Source organism: Phoenix dactylifera, chromosome 4 (genome assembly GCF_051530095.1).
Source record: "Phoenix dactylifera cultivar Ajwa chromosome 4, Ajwa_hap1_PhDact_Kaust_v1.1, whole genome shotgun sequence".
In the NCBI taxonomy this organism is placed as follows: Eukaryota; Viridiplantae; Streptophyta; class Magnoliopsida; order Arecales; family Arecaceae; genus Phoenix; species Phoenix dactylifera.
The window spans coordinates 44,366,386-44,382,894 of NC_143193.1; the positions used below are offsets into that span (position 1 = coordinate 44,366,386).

General features: G+C 37.0%; 2 protein-coding genes and 1 long non-coding RNA gene across 4 annotated transcripts; 1 reads left to right on the forward strand and 2 right to left on the reverse strand.

Annotated features, from left to right (window-relative positions):
* Positions 1–999: 999 nt before the first annotated feature.
* Positions 1,000–3,706, reverse strand: LOC103719651 (MYB-like transcription factor ODO1). Its single transcript, XM_008808992.6, has 3 exons — positions 2,258–3,706; positions 1,802–1,931; positions 1,000–1,657 (listed from the first exon to the last, which is right to left on the reverse strand). Exons 1-3 carry the CDS (start codon positions 2,388–2,390, stop codon positions 1,108–1,110), a joined length of 813 nt encoding a protein of 270 aa, XP_008807214.2. The 5' UTR covers positions 2,391–3,706; the 3' UTR covers positions 1,000–1,107.
* Positions 3,707–9,264: 5,558 nt separating this feature from the next.
* LOC148714087 (uncharacterized) lies at positions 9,265–11,806 on the reverse strand. 2 transcript variants are annotated; one of them, XR_016400286.1, is made up of 3 exons: positions 10,921–11,806; positions 10,690–10,852; positions 9,265–9,449 (listed from the first exon to the last, which is right to left on the reverse strand). It is a non-coding gene; the product is annotated as an uncharacterized LOC148714087 (long non-coding RNA). The 2 variants fall into 2 exon arrangements; XR_015977205.2 differs by having other exon boundaries at positions 10,690–11,806.
* Positions 11,807–13,242: 1,436 nt separating this feature from the next.
* LOC103719650 (uncharacterized) lies at positions 13,243–16,509 on the forward strand. Its single transcript, XM_008808991.6, has 6 exons — positions 13,243–13,712; positions 13,861–13,952; positions 14,051–14,193; positions 14,316–14,365; positions 15,250–15,324; positions 15,445–16,509. Exons 1-6 carry the CDS (start codon positions 13,468–13,470, stop codon positions 15,872–15,874), a joined length of 1,035 nt encoding a protein of 344 aa, XP_008807213.3. The 5' UTR covers positions 13,243–13,467; the 3' UTR covers positions 15,875–16,509.

The window sequence follows — 16,509 nt, forward strand, 5'->3', positions numbered from 1 at the left end:
CCTCTGGAAAGAAAAGGCATGTCAGATCTTGTCATACACATTTATCTGCCCTCTCCTGTCCAATGTTTTTGAAACTTCAAACAGTTATTGAGGAGAACATTAACTCATAAACCATAGCTTTAGAAGTATGTCCTTTTCATTATATTAATATACAAAACTGTAAAATTGAAATTGTTTGGGAAAAGAGAATCTAAAAACATAATTTAAAATGAAAGAAAGGTAAACCACACTCAAACACCTTTTCTTTATAAAATCAGTATTTATATAAATAATATTCAAGATCATTAATTTTGTGATAGTTCATAATATCAAACTCCTATGTAGTACACTCAGAGACCGCGGGGGGGTGGTTAAAACTGTTAAATTATATGCTGTTTTTAGAATATATGCAATCTGGTTCTGCAACATCTTCAGCTACTAACCATTTATATTAATTAGCAAATTTAACCGACAAATTCTTAATGGTTTTCTCCATCACAGTGGCAGATCTACCTAATGCATTGACATCTATGCCATGCATGATTGTGGATGCCATCATCTTATCACAAGTATTTATAGATTAAGACAAATTTGACATTCTGATATTTTTCCATGTGTCTGAACTTGTCGGCACGATGATGTGAGGATGTATCTGTGCTTGGGGTTTAATTCAAATTTCTTTTTCTTCAATTCAAGTGCGATCATGCATATGTCTGGCATGCAACAATGGTGTCATTAAGATTTTAACAAGATATGCCATATTACCAATATGTTAACCACAAAAGCCTTGTAAATGCATAAATACTTCAAAACTATTAAAAGTTTAGATCTTTGATTCATCGTTTTTTGTTTTAATTGCAGCCAAATGTAAAAATTCAGAGAAATCTGTTTTGCAAGAATGCTGAGAGTAATGCAAAAAGGAATTTGGACATTGTGATTATATTGCAGGGCCAGATATTACCAAAAGAAAGGAGCAATTTCACATTGTTGAGACTCCTCATCATACAAGATATAGCAGAATTTCCATTGAAATATGTTTCTGTGTATTATTTCCCTTTTCCTCTTCTTCCCTTTTATTGACTAATTACAAGCCTGACATGGACTCTTACATGGAAAAAATGATGGGAATTATGGGAAATTCCCAAATGGAAAGATATCTTCAAGAGGATACAATGCTTCCCATGAAGGAAAAGAATCAGTAGTATCAAACCAGCATAGGTTGGAGCCCCCAAGACTGGAGTCTCTTTGCACAGAAGAAGGGTGGAGAGTGTCATCCATCGAGAATGAGGCGCCGGAGCTGCTCGAAGGGTCGGGCCGAGGCTTCATCTCTTCAATATCCAAGTTTTCCCATGACATCACATCCCCATGCAAAAGAGCTTCAGTGCCATTGGAGTCAAATTGGACCTCCTTTTGTTTCTCATTTTTCACCAGAAGTTCTTCTTGGCTACCAGAGACCACCAAGTCCATAATCTCTATGCTTTTGCCTTGGACTTGTGGGGGATTAGATTCTGAATCAGAGTCACTCTTTAGGCTGCCACCTTTTGCAGGCTGTTTGAGGGGCATGTGGGTCACAGGATCCAATCCCAGGAGCTTCAATCTCTTCTTGATTCGAGTGTTCCAATGGTTCTTGATTTCATTATCGGTGCGGCCTGGGAAATAAGAAGCTATCTTGGACCACCTGCCATGCATATATAGGAGAAAATCTCAAGTCATGCGGAGAAGATTAATGGCTAACATGCTTCATTCCTTACTTCTATGTTTAATGAAATGATTATTAGCCCCTCAAGGAGATAATATGATGAATGATCTTGAAGGAGGAGACCTGTTACCGAGGCGCGAATGGAGTTGGATGATTTGGTTCTCTTCATCCTCAGAGAGTGCTCCTCTCTTAAGATCAGGCCGAAGGTAATTTGTCCATCGTAGCCTGCAGCTCTTCCCACATCTCATCAAACCTCCGTAGAGTGTAGCAACAACAAAAGCATATCCACATCATCTTGTTAGCTAATTCTGAACCAAACTCAACTCAAAATTAAGCTCAGGCTAGGAGAGGTTTGCACATGTATGAAGAATAGTGATCCTAAATCCTCATTTCAGGCATAAAGATTTTCCCGAAAAGGAGAGCTAATTTTTCGAAACAAAAAGCTCCATTCTTCAGGTTCTATAAGCTATATATCTTCTTCAAAATGGAATTAACAAAAAGCAACATCTCACTCATTTTAGTCTCGTGTGGGCTTGCTTTCATAAAACTTAATCTCTAACAAAAAAGAGAGAGAGATACCAGCAAGCTTTGGAACAAGACGCCAACAAGGTATCCCATTATTGACGATGAAGTTGGTGAGCTTCTGATCTTCCTCCATTGTCCATGGACCTCTCTTCAATCCAATCTTATCGCAGCACGGCTGTCTCCCCATATCCAACAAGAGAGAAGAGAGAGAGACAGAGGGAGAGAGAGAAGAGCAAGTAGAACAAGAAGGACACAAGCTTTGGGTGGAAAGCTAGTGCATGAGGACCACCCTATCGAAGGAGTTATAACCCAAGGCCCAAAGATTCTTGCCAGTTCATGCCCGGCTTAAAGAAATGGTTGTGTTTGAGGGCCACATGATTGAAGAAGGGCAGGCACAAGAAGTCGAGTCAGTCCACAGAACTCGCAGGACAAACAGAAATGGAGGACCGTCCAAATTAACAAAAAGTGGCTCGGAGCAAATCACCTTCGAAAATATCGCTGAAAGATTCTTTTGATGAGCATAAAAAAAAAAAAGAAAAGGAGGTGGTTGACGAGCACGCAGACATGCAGCCAGGTCCATTTAATCCCATACCCTTTCTTTGGAGGAAAAACCCGGACGTGGAGTGGATTCCGTGGTCCCCATGAAGCTTGCCCTGCCTTTTGTCTTCAAGGAGTGGCCTCCCATTTGTGTCCCAAAGTAGGGATGGAGGGAGGGAGGGTTTCCGGAGGCTGTGTCCTCAAAGGACAGCATCCATGATGCTGTTCTTTAGATGCTGCTACCCATTTTGAGATTCCATTTGATTGGGTGAGCCAATTGCCAAATTCTTGGTTTGATTTGGTTTGGGTTGGGTTGGTGGTTCTTGAATCACAAATGCTTGTTTTAATCCCTTTGATGTTCTGAGTGTGAATGCATCTGCTTAATTAAGGTTGGATTGATAGTTTTTCTAATAAGCTAAGATTATGGTATGGATCAACACAAGCAAGTTTATGTCACTCAACTATTAGGCTGTTGGGTGCGATGATACTAGCACTACCGCGTCGGATCCCATCAGAGCTATATGAACTATGTTTGTTTGCCTCTTCCAACCACGTGACATCTTGTTTTGGAATGACATTAGCAGCAGCTGACCTTAGAGATAGGAGCCCCCAAAAGGTTGTGGAGAGGTTCATTTCCTTTAGATTGGCTTGTTCATGCATAGAGATATAATAGTTGATAAACCAATTGGCTTGGACACAGAGAATAACAAACACTGTTATTGCCATCCTCAAACTCAGGCGGGAGTTTAAGGTTTGGCAAGACATTGATTATCAGTTGCAGAAAGGGTGTTCCTCTTCCTCTTGATCGACTCCTCTTCCTCTTTGTCTCGACCGAGTACTCTTACTCTCATGGGAGGAGAAGACTTCGCCACTAGTCTGCAGCGGCCGCCGCCGGCTGCGGCCCGGCCCCCACGGCCCAGCCTCGTTTCAGCGTTGCTAGCCTTGAGGGAGGAGAAGAAAGGAAAAGAAGGGAAGAAGAGAAGAAAAAAGAAAAGAAAAGAAAAAGGAAAAAAAAAAAGAAAAGAAAAGAAAAGGAAGAAAAGAAAGGAAGAAAAGAAAAAAAAGAAAAAAATAAATAAATAAATATACACATATATATATATATATATATATATATATATATGAATGAACAATAAATAAATAAATAAGATAATAATAAAATATATTGTAATGAAATAAAATAATAAATAAATAAATGAATAAATAAATAAAGCCACCGCGGTCACCATGGCCCGGCCCCCTTCTGGTGCCGTTGGCCTCGCGGGAGAAGAAGAAAGAAGAAAGAAAAGAAAAGAAAAGAAAAGAAAAGAAAGAAAAAAAGAAAATAAATAAATAAATAAATGTATATATATATATATATATATATGAATGAATGAATAAATAAATAAATAAGATAATAAATAAATATATTTCAATGAAATAAAATAAGAAATAAATAAATAAACAAAAAAGAAAATAATGAGTGAGTGACAAATAATCTGATCTTAATGATATTGATAGGTATAATAGATTTCTCACTATTGAAATTAGTTAAGTAAGTTTGGAACTCAGTTCATATAGCCTCGAATATAGTTAACTCACCATTGCAATTAGGTTAGTAAGCTTGGTACCCAGGTAATATAATATGGCACATATTTAAGTAAGCTTGGCACACAGTTAATCGATGTTGGAACACTTAATCTAGCCCGGCATCTAGTTAAATCTTCTCGGTACACAATTAAGTAAGCTTGGAACACACTTAATTTAGCATGGCATACAATTAAATCATCTCAGAACACAGTTAAATCTTCTTTACACAATTAAGTTAAGATGGCTCAATATTGCAAAAACTTTGAAATCAGTTAACTCTTTTTTGAATAGTTAACTTTTAACTTAACTGTGTGCAGAGAAGATTTAACTGTATGCAGAGAACATTTAATTGTATACAGAGAAGACTTAACTGTGTGCAGAGAAGAATTAAGTGTGTTTCGGGCTAAATTAAGTGTGTTCCAAGATTTCTTAACTTTGTGCCATTCTAGATTAAGTGTGTTCCAAGCTTACTTAACTGTGTGCCGAGAAGACTTAACTGTGTGCTAGGCTAGATTAAGTGTTCAAACATCGATTAATTGCATGCCAAGCTTACTTAAATGTGTGTCATGCTATATTACCCGTGTACCAAGCTTACTAACATAATTATAGAGAAGACTTAACTATGTACAGAGAAGATTTAAGTGTGTTTCAAGTTAAATTAAGTGTGTTCCAAGATTTTGTGTTATGCTCGATTAAGTGTTTTCCAAGCTTACTTACTGTGTATCTAGAAGACTTAACTGTGTCCCAGGCTAGATTAAGTGTTCAACATTGATTAACTGCATGCCAAGCTTATTTAAATGTGTGCCATGCTATATTACCTGTATACCAACCTTGCTAACCTAATTGCAATGGTGAGTTAACTGTGTTTGAGGCTATATGAACTGAGTTCCAAGCTTACTTAACTAATTGAAATGGTGACAAATCCACTGTACCTATCACTATCATAAAGATCAAATTATTTGCTACTAACTCATTATTTTTCTTTTTATTTATTTATTTATTATTTTATTTCATTGAAATATATTTATTTATGCATTTATTTATTTATTTATTTGTTCATTCATATATATATATATATATATATATATATATATATATATATATATATATATATATATATATATATATATATGCATTTATTTATTTACTTTCTCTTTTCTTTTCTTCTTTTCTTTCTTTTTCCTTCCTTTTCTTCTTTTTTCTTTTCTTTTCTTTTTTTCTTTTTTTATCTCTTCTTTCCTTCTTCTTCTTTCTCCTTTCTTCTCATTCCGCGAGGCTGGCGGCGCTGGAAAGGGGCTGGGCTGTGGCGACGACGGGAGGGGGCTCGGGAGGGGGCCGGGCCGTGGATGGCGGCGGCCGCAGCGGGATAGCGACAGTCGCACTTTCCCTCCTTTCTTCTCTCGCGAGGCCGGCGACGCTAGCGGCAGCCGCGACGGCCGTGAGAGAGGGTCAGGCCATGGTCGGTGGCGCCTGCGGCAACTGCGGTGGAAGCGGCCCAGCCTCCCTTCTTCTTCTCTTCTTCTTTTCTTCCCATTTTCTCTTTCCTTCACCTGCAACTCAAGGGAGAGCTTTCCTCGTCGGAGTGCCCGGTAGGGGGCCGAGCCGTGGCCGGCGGCGACCACAGCCTGGCTGTTGCAACTAACCTCCTTTTTCTTTCTCTTCTTCGGTGGGAATGGGGGGATCAACACCTCCCCATCGTAGGGGCGGGGGCATTTTCGATATTTTTTAAAAAATAAATTGCTCTTGAGGATCGGAAATTAAACTTAGTAAAGTTGTTGGACCGAAGATTTTAGTTATGGTCAATGGAGACTTTTTGTTATACCACGGTCTTTTGGAGGGTGGGAAATTAATTACCCATATATATTATGCCCGCATGTGTTTATGTATGAGAAAATCAAAATAGAGATATAGTACTATATTAGTTTGCTAAGAACCTAGCTAAACTATCTAGCAAGAGATTTGCAAGGAACCTAGTCCATAATTCATGTTAAAGGATGGAATTGAGACCTATTAGTTAGTCATCCGTCATGGTAGCCCAACGTAATTGAGTGGAGATCCCATGAGATAAGACTCAATGTGGATAGTAAATTGATACAGAAAAATCCTTCTTCTATACCTTTTTAGAATATAAATGCCCAATTACAACAATTAGATGAGAAGCATTTATTTTGAATATGTTCAAGTTTTAAAGGCTAGGGCTTATGCTGCTAACACCCTTGGAGAGCATAATTATATTAGCATGGTTATGGAATAGCAATATATGAGAACTAAGGCTTTCTCTAGTCTATTTATGAAATCTAGAATATTAGTGCATGACCATAATGTGTCATCGAGACAAACCTGACTTTAAAACACTGGTACTTTGCACAAGGTTCTAAGTTTAACATTTCATTTACTTTTCAGATGAACATGCGTTGAAGCTTGCTTGTGCTGGATGATTATTCAAGCCCAAAGGACATTTTTCAATACCAAAAGACATATTTCATTGAAAAACACAGTATATAATATTACCTAGTTTTCTATTCTCTAAAATTCTAAAAGCATGGGGCATTGTTAGAAATCCTTCACATTTTTAGTGATTTTATGCAATGTTTTATTAGATATTTCTTTCATGTGTTGTTGAATTATTTGTGTTATTAGGTTAGGTTAGAGACGTAGTGGATATATCTATGATTTGGCATGGCACAAGTGGGCATGTACTCTTTTTATGATATGAAACATATTACTATTTTGCTTCTGTTGCCTTTTAATATTTTAATATATTTATTGCATTGATTCTTCATTTCTTTGTACAATTTTTGCTATATGAGATTCCATTGTATTTGTTGTTTGACTACTATGATTTGATTGGCTCTGTCTTGCTCTCGCTCTCTATAAAAAAGAGAGGTCATGATTGGATTGGCTTAATCAACTAGCTATTTATTCTACATTGGGTATTCATTTTTAATTGAAGAACTAAGATCAAGAAATAATTATAGAAAAAATATTTATTTAAAATGGCCATCACTGAAACCCAATCTATGTTTTTGAGCTATTTTTCTTCTTCTCTACCTCCCTACTATCTTTGAGTTCTACATCCCTTTTTTTTGCGCTAAAACAGGTATTTCATATATTACGAGAACGAATACATCCAGTAGAATCAACAAACAATAAGTTACATAGTGCCCTAGGCAATTCCTCCTCTCCTCCCTACAGAGTGTCTCTTGAGTGGCTCGCCATATACGCTGCCACCCAGTCCGCTGCCCCATTGGCCTCTCGGTACACATGTGGAGCCTGAAAGGCCACTGTATCATACACCATGTCCCAAATGTCTCGAAGTAAGAGGTGTACCCCTCCCTCTCCCTCTCCCTCTCCCTCTCCGTTCGGGTTCTTTTGGACCCAACTGATGACGGTGGCTGAGTCACCCTTCAATATGATCGAGATAGCCTGGAGCGCTCGTCTAGCGTGGCATAATTTGGTCCAGGCCACCCTCAGATCTACTTCCAGCACGGAGGTGTCAATCCATTTATATATCTTGAGTTCTAGTTCTAGTTGTAGGTTGTTTTTCCGTGGTTAAGCAATCCATTTATATTGGCAGGGATAAATCTTTCTTTAAAGGCAATACTCAGAGTATGTCTTGATTAGTAAACTTTTCCTCTCTCTTTTTTGCATTTTTTAATTATGATTCTAGCTAGGCTTTTACTCATGTATCTTGTATTTTTATAACACTTTTTTGAGGATAAATGTTCAGCTTATATGAACAATAAACTATATTTTGTTATTTTATAATATATGATCTTTTTTATTGGTGTTTTGATACTAGTTGGTAAAGCTTTTAGAAGTAATTAAACATATAATATACCTTACGCAATTTAAGTTCTAAAGACATCACTTGTCACTAACTATTTTCTAAAATTTCTACCAATCTAGCTGTGCATGTATTTTTGTCTTTCCATTCCATATATCATCACTGAGACCTACTATCTTAATTTTTATTAAGTGTTTTTCTTTTCTTTAAATATTTACTTCAAGCAATCTTATAAACTTAATATTTGAAGAGCTCACCTGATTTATTACTGGATTTCATATTCCTTTTTTCTAGCTAATTAATTAAAAGGGAATTATAGTGCACAAGACTCCTACCATATAGTGGGATATGGGATGGTCATATGCACGTATGGCCTTATCTCTACGTACAAAAAGGCTATATTCGTATTTTGAACCTGTGATATTTAGGCCATAATGAAGTAATTTTATCTTTACCCCAAGGCCCACTTTTTTTTATGCAGCTAATTTATTAATTACCAAAAATGACAAATGAATTATGATTGACTCTCTTAGAAAAAATAAAGATTCTAATATTTTGCTGCCCGTAACTGTTCTTTTAAAGCTAAATATGTTCGAAGATATGTCTTTTTATGTGTTGGATAAAAGAGGATAAAGCTGATGTTATTTCATTGAGGCAATGAAAACAACTATACTAACAAATAACTTAGTGGCTCCAGAGCACCAACATGGCTGTTCAATCAACTCCCTACATACTAAGCAATTTCCATTTCATAGACACAAAGTTCTCTCTCCATTTTGCACGAATAAAGCCTTGAAAGATCATCTCACATAATTACAGCTTCAAGCATTCAATTGACTTTAGTGATGGGGAAAAGAAATGGACATTCCTTTCCCTTGAATCAAATTAATCTCAAACATAGTAGTAAGAGGGGTGAAAAAAAAAACAATCAGCACCCTACCATCTAAACAATTTCCATTTTGTAGATACAAAGGTTCTCCTTTTTGCTTGAATAAAACCTAAAAAGATTGTCTCATAGAATTACAACGTATGCATTTGAAAGACTATCACGTCTCCAACCCGTGATCGCGAGCTGGGGGGTTGTAGCAACCACCACACACTCATAGAAAACTCTTCCCATGAGCATGCAAGGCATCTCAACATGAAGTCATAAATATGCAATAGAATAATTTAAACTAATAATATGCAATCTTTATTTTATCAACTAACTCAACTTACAATGTCTCACAATTCTAATACTAGTCTAAGGTAATACATCAATTTAAATAAATTCTAATCCAAGATAACTTATGCTACAGTTCCTCTAGTTGCTCTTCCATATTGAAAAACTCCAATCGAGCTAATTCTTCGGATCTACGAAAATAGTAAGAAATCATATAAAAGCTATACAACCCACTAAGTAATGGATATCTTAACTAGACAATTCATTTAATAAAAATATTAGCAAGAATTTAATAGATAATTTAATAATAGTCTAAAAAATATTACTCTAATTTATATATCTATTTTTCATTCAAATCACTATCCTGTAAAATTTATAAATCACATATAAATTCATTAACAATTTATTCAATATAAAACTAATATTATATAAATGAAGAATTTAGAAAAGACAGATCATTACTTATCTTGCAAATGCAATCCAACTAATAAATTCAATTAATTTCAATTTTTTTTCTCATAGCCTAATATTTCAAAATTTTACTTTTTATTAGAATTTCATCATAAAAACCCTAAATTCCAACACCCTCATAGGACTGACCAAGCAAGAGTGCCCGATATCTAGGTCAGCCTGATCAAGATGATTTCATCAAATCATGCTTAGACTAGGGCACATATGGTTTAATAGCGATTAAAACTAATAGTGTATAAAAAGAGGGGCTGGCACACTGTCTGATGACCTTAAATCAGGATCCTTCACCAAGGTTGATCCAGAAATCACTAAGAGTCATATTTGCGGGATTCAATCAACTCTAGAGAAAGAAAGTTTAGGTAGGCAGAGGAGAGAGAAAGAAGAGAGAGATAAAATAGAGGGAGGAGAGAGAACGAGAGAGAAAAGAGAGAAGGGGGAAGAAGAGAGAGAAACCTCTCTCTTCATGAATGGGGAAGTCACCTTCCCCTTCGCTTTTTTCTTTCCCCCCTTTCCCCAGCAGCACCAATGGAGTAGTGGCCATAGTGGCCCAGCCCCCACTCGAAGGCGCCCACAGGTGGCCGCAGCTCCGGCCAAAGCCGGCGGTTGGTGGCGGCAAAATCGCAGGAGAAGATGACCGAATTAGGGCACCCTTTTTTTGGACGATTTCTCGGTGATTTGCTAGCCCAAATCAGGGTGGTTCACGGCTAGGGGTGGCAATCAGGTCGGGCCGGAAATAAACAGATCGGATCAGATGCAGGTCGGATTAGAAAATCATAAACCTGAACCCGACCTATTTATTAAATATGTCACGAATTACAACCTGAACCTATCATATTTAATAAATAGGTAAAACGATCCGACCCGTTTAACCCGTTTAATAAACACAATTTCAAAACGCAATTGCCTAGACCTAGAGAGAAATCTAATTAACAAAAAAAAAGGAGGCAAGAAGAGGTGAACCTGCACTGGACAGGCCAAGATGATAAGCGTCGTGGGCCGCCAACAAATGTCTTTTGTAAGCATGAAATAATGCAAACGACTCGTAGAGCAGAGAGTGGGTTTGACAGATTCCTTTCACCTCCAGCATCTCGAAGAGTCTTTTGAAATCTTGAATCGCGTCACCCTAAACACCAACAAACAGAAGAAATAGAGCTTACATAGTTACATCGAGGAGATGGGAGGAGGGCTTACATAGTTACATCGAGGATTCAGATCTTGAGGAATCTGATGTCGTTGCTGTAGCGCTCGTCATCCGGAAAATTGTTGATGCAGTCTTCTTCCAAGAGATTCTTGAAGTGAGCGGCGGTGGCGCCGTCAGGATCTCTTCTGAAATCATCGAAAGCCTTGCAGATGGACCTGAGATGAGCTAGTTAAACCCATTAATGAGGAGAATGGGAATAGGTGTTGGAGAGAGGGGAAGAGAGGAGGCTCACTGGAGCCAGGCGAGAATGGGATCGGCAAGGGAACGGGCGAAGGAGGAAGGAAGAAGAGCTAGAAGAGTTTAATCTAAGTCACTGAGAAAGTCGAGAAGTCCTAAGGCTGTAACGATGGGCGATGGCCGCTCTGCTGACTGCCGCTCTAGTCCTCTGGATCTCTGGTTATCTGGTAAGCGGATGGAGAAGACCACTTAGACTAGCTATGGTCCTATGGATGATGGACGGGCAGTAGGATCGTGCCAAACAAGTTAAACGGATCAGATATCTAAAATATATGTCCAATCCAATTAATAAACAGGTTAAACAGATTAAGCTATTTACGATCCAAACTTGTTTATGATGGATCGAATATGGATTGAATCATATTTTGCTATCTCTATTCACGGCCGAAAGATCAGAAGAGAGAGAAGAAGGAGACGAAGCCTCAGCTTTCATAGAGATGGTCCAAGTAAGTGGAACCTGCCATGCTTGGGTTGCAAGTTAGTGCTACCTGACTCGGTAATGTGAGACTATACTAATATAGTTGACATTTTTGAACCAGTAGAAAATAATTTTGTAATTGTGAATGTGGGACTATACTAACATAGTTGATATTTTCCAACCAGAGATGTGCTGCTTAGCAAGCAAGCACTCAACCACTGAGCCACAATAATGTTCTTAACTTACATATATAGTTTTTTTGCCTTATTATAGCATTCAAGCCATTAAATAATCATCTTGTATATATTACAATATTTCATATTTTAATTATTATTTTCTATAAAAAATAGATTCTTTTTCTTTGATAAAAATGAAAAATTAAATTTATATATTTTCAAAACTTTATTACTAAAAAATATTTAGAAATATTATTAACTCTATGTACTACTATATTTATATATACTTTTCTTACAAGCCTTCTAAAAAATAAATAATTCATGATTAATTTTTATTCCTACTATAATTAAAGAGTAATAATAATATTTTATACAAAAATATAATATTTTTATATAATATTTTTTATTTTAAATACTTTTAATTTTAAAATTTTAATGAGAATTTAGTCAAATGAGTAACTTAGACTCTTGAACAAATCACTCTCCATGTGAGTTTAAGGACCATACCTTAAATCTTTATTTATCTTATATTGCATGCAATTGTATAGTGAATTATGTTACTTCTTATAGAATTATATAATGAATATTAGTTTTCATTATTAAATTTTATAAAAAAATCCGATTTATATCCAAATGATATTCAACTTATATTTATATTTAGATAAAAAAATATGCATGTAACCAATATTAGACTTGTATCAATATTTATACATAACAAATATAGATATGTTTAATATCCGATTTATTTTCATATCCGTTTAGATCAAATATGGATACTAATTTTGGTATCCATTTAATATATGCGTCTATATTGCGTTGAAAAATATGGATACAAATATATATTTGTAGCTGCGAGCCAACTTTATTAATTGCCCACCATTTTGCTGGGCAAAAAAGTAAACCAAGTTCCTGCAAATATGCAATTAGAAAAAAAGGTGATCCAATTAATTAGCCACTAAGTTGCAAGATGGGAAATATAAATATCAGTATATGTATATATATTTAAAATTGAGTTAATTTGATTGAATCCTAAATATTTTTATACTTGGGATTATTTTGTTCTGAATAAAAAATTTAATCAATATTGAAATATGAACTAATTTATTTTTCAATTTGAATTATCCAACTCTTATGATACTCATTGTGAAAAGAGAAATCAAATTTTTTTGAACTTTTCTCATGATATATCATATAGAATAAAATAAAAGACTTTAATTTTTATTTTAATCAAATGGAAGTGGATTTATTTTTACAAAAATAATGATGGAAATGTAAAGTATCCTAGCATAAATCTAACTGTTATTAATTACTTGAACGCATATGAATAAAAAAAATAAACTATTAATATAAAAGTAAAAAATGTCGAAGATCACTGTCTTAGATTTCAGATTTCGAATCCAATCAGATTTGAAAATGGATGCGGTTGGATTATATCTTACCTCGCTGACTTCGCCTGTATTTGACTGTAACTTTTGCCATCCATCCCAACTCAAATGAATTATTTTACTCTTTTTTTATGACTTTCCAATCTCGCAATCATGGCAGATACAGCTTCCAGTCCAAATTTATCAGGTCCCAAATTATAGCCGTTGGAGGCAAATTGATGCCCATTTCAAAATTTCGACCGTTGCTCTTCCTCGAGTTACAGAGAGAGGGGAGGGTTTTCGTGTACTCCCACTAAGCCCTGGGCAAGAAGAAGAGCAAGAATGGCGGCTGAAGAAGACAACAGCCCAAACAATCCACAAAACCCACCCAGAAGATCTCCCCGGGCGACGATGAAAGAGAGCATTCTTAGCCCTGGCTTCCGGTCGGCCGCCGCCATGGCCGGCTGGGACGAGGAAGCCCTCCTGCTCGCCAGTCTCGTCGTCGAAGACACACCCGTGAGAGAATCCAGACGCAGGAAGCGCCCCAGTCCGCAGTACAAGACCCCTCCACCCACCAACTCCAACAGGTAGTAGAACAAGGAGGACGAATACCCATCCCGATCACACGTCCTCTGTCCTTTTCCATTTCTTTCCATCTTTCTTCTTGATTCTTTTGTTCACTTCTGACTTCTTTAAGGTGATAGAAGTCCTAATAAGTCCCTTTTAATGTTGCAGGAAGCGAAGATCTCGTAGGCAATCTCCCAATGCAATCCCCCCTGTTGTTCTTTGTCTCGATGATGATGAAGAACAGACTGTTGCAAAAAAAGGTATTCTTTCTTCAATTCCATCATTTTCCTTTTGTTTCATGCGATTTGAGTCTTCTTCATATTGGGTTTTTGATTCATGTTTGGTGTTTCATCTGCAGATCCTGGCGCTAAAAGGAAAGATCCGGAGATTGTTGTTGCTGCCGAAGAGAAGAAGACAGAGGGAGAAGGAGCTCCGGCTGAAAAGGCCTCGAGCAAAGGCCTTCCCTGCATGGATCGGCTGAGGGAAGAGCTCTCTTGTGCTGTGAGGAGCTATTCCACTACCTATTCTCTTGATTTGGTTTCTGGAATGATCTTTGTTAGAGTTTCCTTAGATTTTTTTTAAATATATATATATATACAAACGTGGTCTCTGTACATTTGCAGATTTGTTTGGACATTTGCTTTGAACCGAGTACAACTCCTTGTGGGCACAGGTAACACCCAAGCTCTAAATTTTTGTTGTTTTCCATTATCTTAATGAATTAGATTAGACTTTTGTCTAATCTCTCTATTTTTTTAAAAAAAAAACTACAAGCTGTAAAATAACTAGTTAATCCAACATTTTTGCTCTAAGGTATACATATATCAGCTTTCAATTGGATTTTATGTAACAACCCAGGACCTCACCCAAAATGGCTAGCCGAAAGGTATTATTTGGGTTCCTTGATCCTGTATAAGTACCCAAGATCTACCCAGCGAATAACCGATGTGGGACTAAACACACGCCCGCACGGATCCTCACATACTCCCCCCGTTCAAGCCCTGACGTCCTCGTCAGGCTAAGGGTTCAAATCCATTCAAATCTAATCATTAACACCACGATCGGTCCGTGGTCAACCCCAATGGATCCGTGCTGCAGTGTCCCCTAGTCCACATAAGTTATGGGCCGGGTCCACTCTGATACCATTAGTAACAACCCAGGACCTCACCCAAAATGGCTAGCCGGAAGGTATTATTTGGGTTCCTTGATCCTGTATAAGTACCCAAGATCTACCCAGCGAATAACCGATGTGGGACTAAACACACGCCCGCACGGATCCTCACATTTTAGGAGGAAAGAAACTGGTGAATTACTGTTACTATTCTCTAAAGTTGCATATCAATAAGGATACATTACCTTTTTTCCTTGACTGGTTCTATAAATCCTGAAAGAGCCTCTAGAATTGTGATTTTAGGAGCCATAAAAGCGTTAAAAGGCCCTCTTAAGGTGTTACCTTATGAAGAGCTTTAACATGGCTTAAAGCATTAGTTTTAATTCCTTGATTTTCCAATCATTGCTCCATCATATTAGTTCTTATATAGTTTTTATGTTTTGCAGCTTTTGTATAAAATGTTTGAAATGTGCTGCTGCTAAATGCGGAAAACGCTGTCCAAAATGCAGACAACTGATCAGGTGATCTTCACCTTCAGTAATAAGTTCTTACAGTTGACATACTATATTTGAGTAACTTTTATTTGCTAGAAAGAGAGGAAGGTCATGGGATCAAATGCAAACTTTTGATTTTGATTGCAGCAATGGGAGATCTTGCACGGTGAATACGGTACTTTGGAACACCATCCAACTCCTATTTCCTGAGGAAGTTGAGGCAAGGAAGAACTCAATTTCTGCGACCTCACGCAGCAGTACTGTCCAAAGTCCTGAAAAAAGCAGCAGTAGTAATATTAGAAATAGCCATGCAAGTAGTAACACTAGAAGCAGTCATCCAAGAAGCTCAACCCGGGTTTCTCAAGTGATGGATAGGGAAAGAATCATCAGACGAAGAGCCATCCCGAGCCAGTCTGAAGATGCTGCATTGGCTCTTAGACTGCAGAGGGAAGAATTTATGGTAGCCTTTCATGACAACCGTGAGCAGCAGAGGAGTACACTTCATTCTGCTCGAGCAAATTTGAGAGCTATGGCCTCCAGAGCTGTTCATTTTCGCACTAGGGGCTCGTCCACATAGCTTCACCAATATTTCTGTTCTTAATTTCCAAATTAAGGATGGACTAGGTCGCTGCACTACGATCTGAACAATGTTATTATCAGCACAATGCTTAAACCGTGGTTTGCTGCAATATATAGAGCAGTCCATTTGGTCTTCTTTCTTATATGTTACTAACATCAGTACCATGCTCTGTGGTCTGTGCTAATTAAAAAATGTTAGTTAAGTTGTTAAGGTGTTTGAGAAATTCATTATATTCTTGTCACTGCCTTATTATGAAATGTATCATGGAAAGGAATGAGTGTTTGTAACTGTTATATCTTTCTGTATATCAAGGTTTTGCAGCCTTGTTTCTCCACTTCTTGTAGAAGACTGCTTCATTTACAATAGAAGATCTTGCTTGCCAAAACTCTCTCCCTGGTATATCTATCAATTATCATGGAATTACAGTAGAAGGTACTGTGAGTATGTTACACCATTTCAACTGGAATCTTTTTCTTCTTTTTTTGAGTAAAATTTCGACTGGAAACTGCTTTAATGGTGCACAAGAGTTCTGCTCTTCACCTTGTGGCCTACTCGCATTATAAAATAGACTGCCTTCATCTTTTTTTTTTTCTTTCAAAGGGAAATAGACAAACTCCATAGTAGTTATAGAA

Excerpts from the sequence above, each read along its gene's own strand:
- LOC103719651 (XM_008808992.6), bottom strand. The coding sequence starts at position 2,390 with ATGGGGAGACAGCCGTGCTGCGATAAGATTGGATTGAAGAGAGGTCCA. Across the intron at positions 1,932-2,257 it reads TCTTGTTCCAAAGCTTGCTG|GTTTGATGAGATGTGGGAAG; the intron begins GTATCTCTCTCT and ends CACTCTACGGAG. Across the intron at positions 1,658-1,801 it reads CATTCGCGCCTCGGTAACAG|GTGGTCCAAGATAGCTTCTT; the intron begins GTCTCCTCCTTC and ends TATGCATGGCAG.
- LOC103719650 (XM_008808991.6), top strand. The coding sequence starts at position 13,468 with ATGGCGGCTGAAGAAGACAACAGCCCAAACAATCCACAAAACCCACCC. Across the intron at positions 14,366-15,249 it reads ACAACTCCTTGTGGGCACAG|CTTTTGTATAAAATGTTTGA; the intron begins GTAACACCCAAG and ends TATGTTTTGCAG. Across the intron at positions 15,325-15,444 it reads AAATGCAGACAACTGATCAG|CAATGGGAGATCTTGCACGG; the intron begins GTGATCTTCACC and ends TTTTGATTGCAG.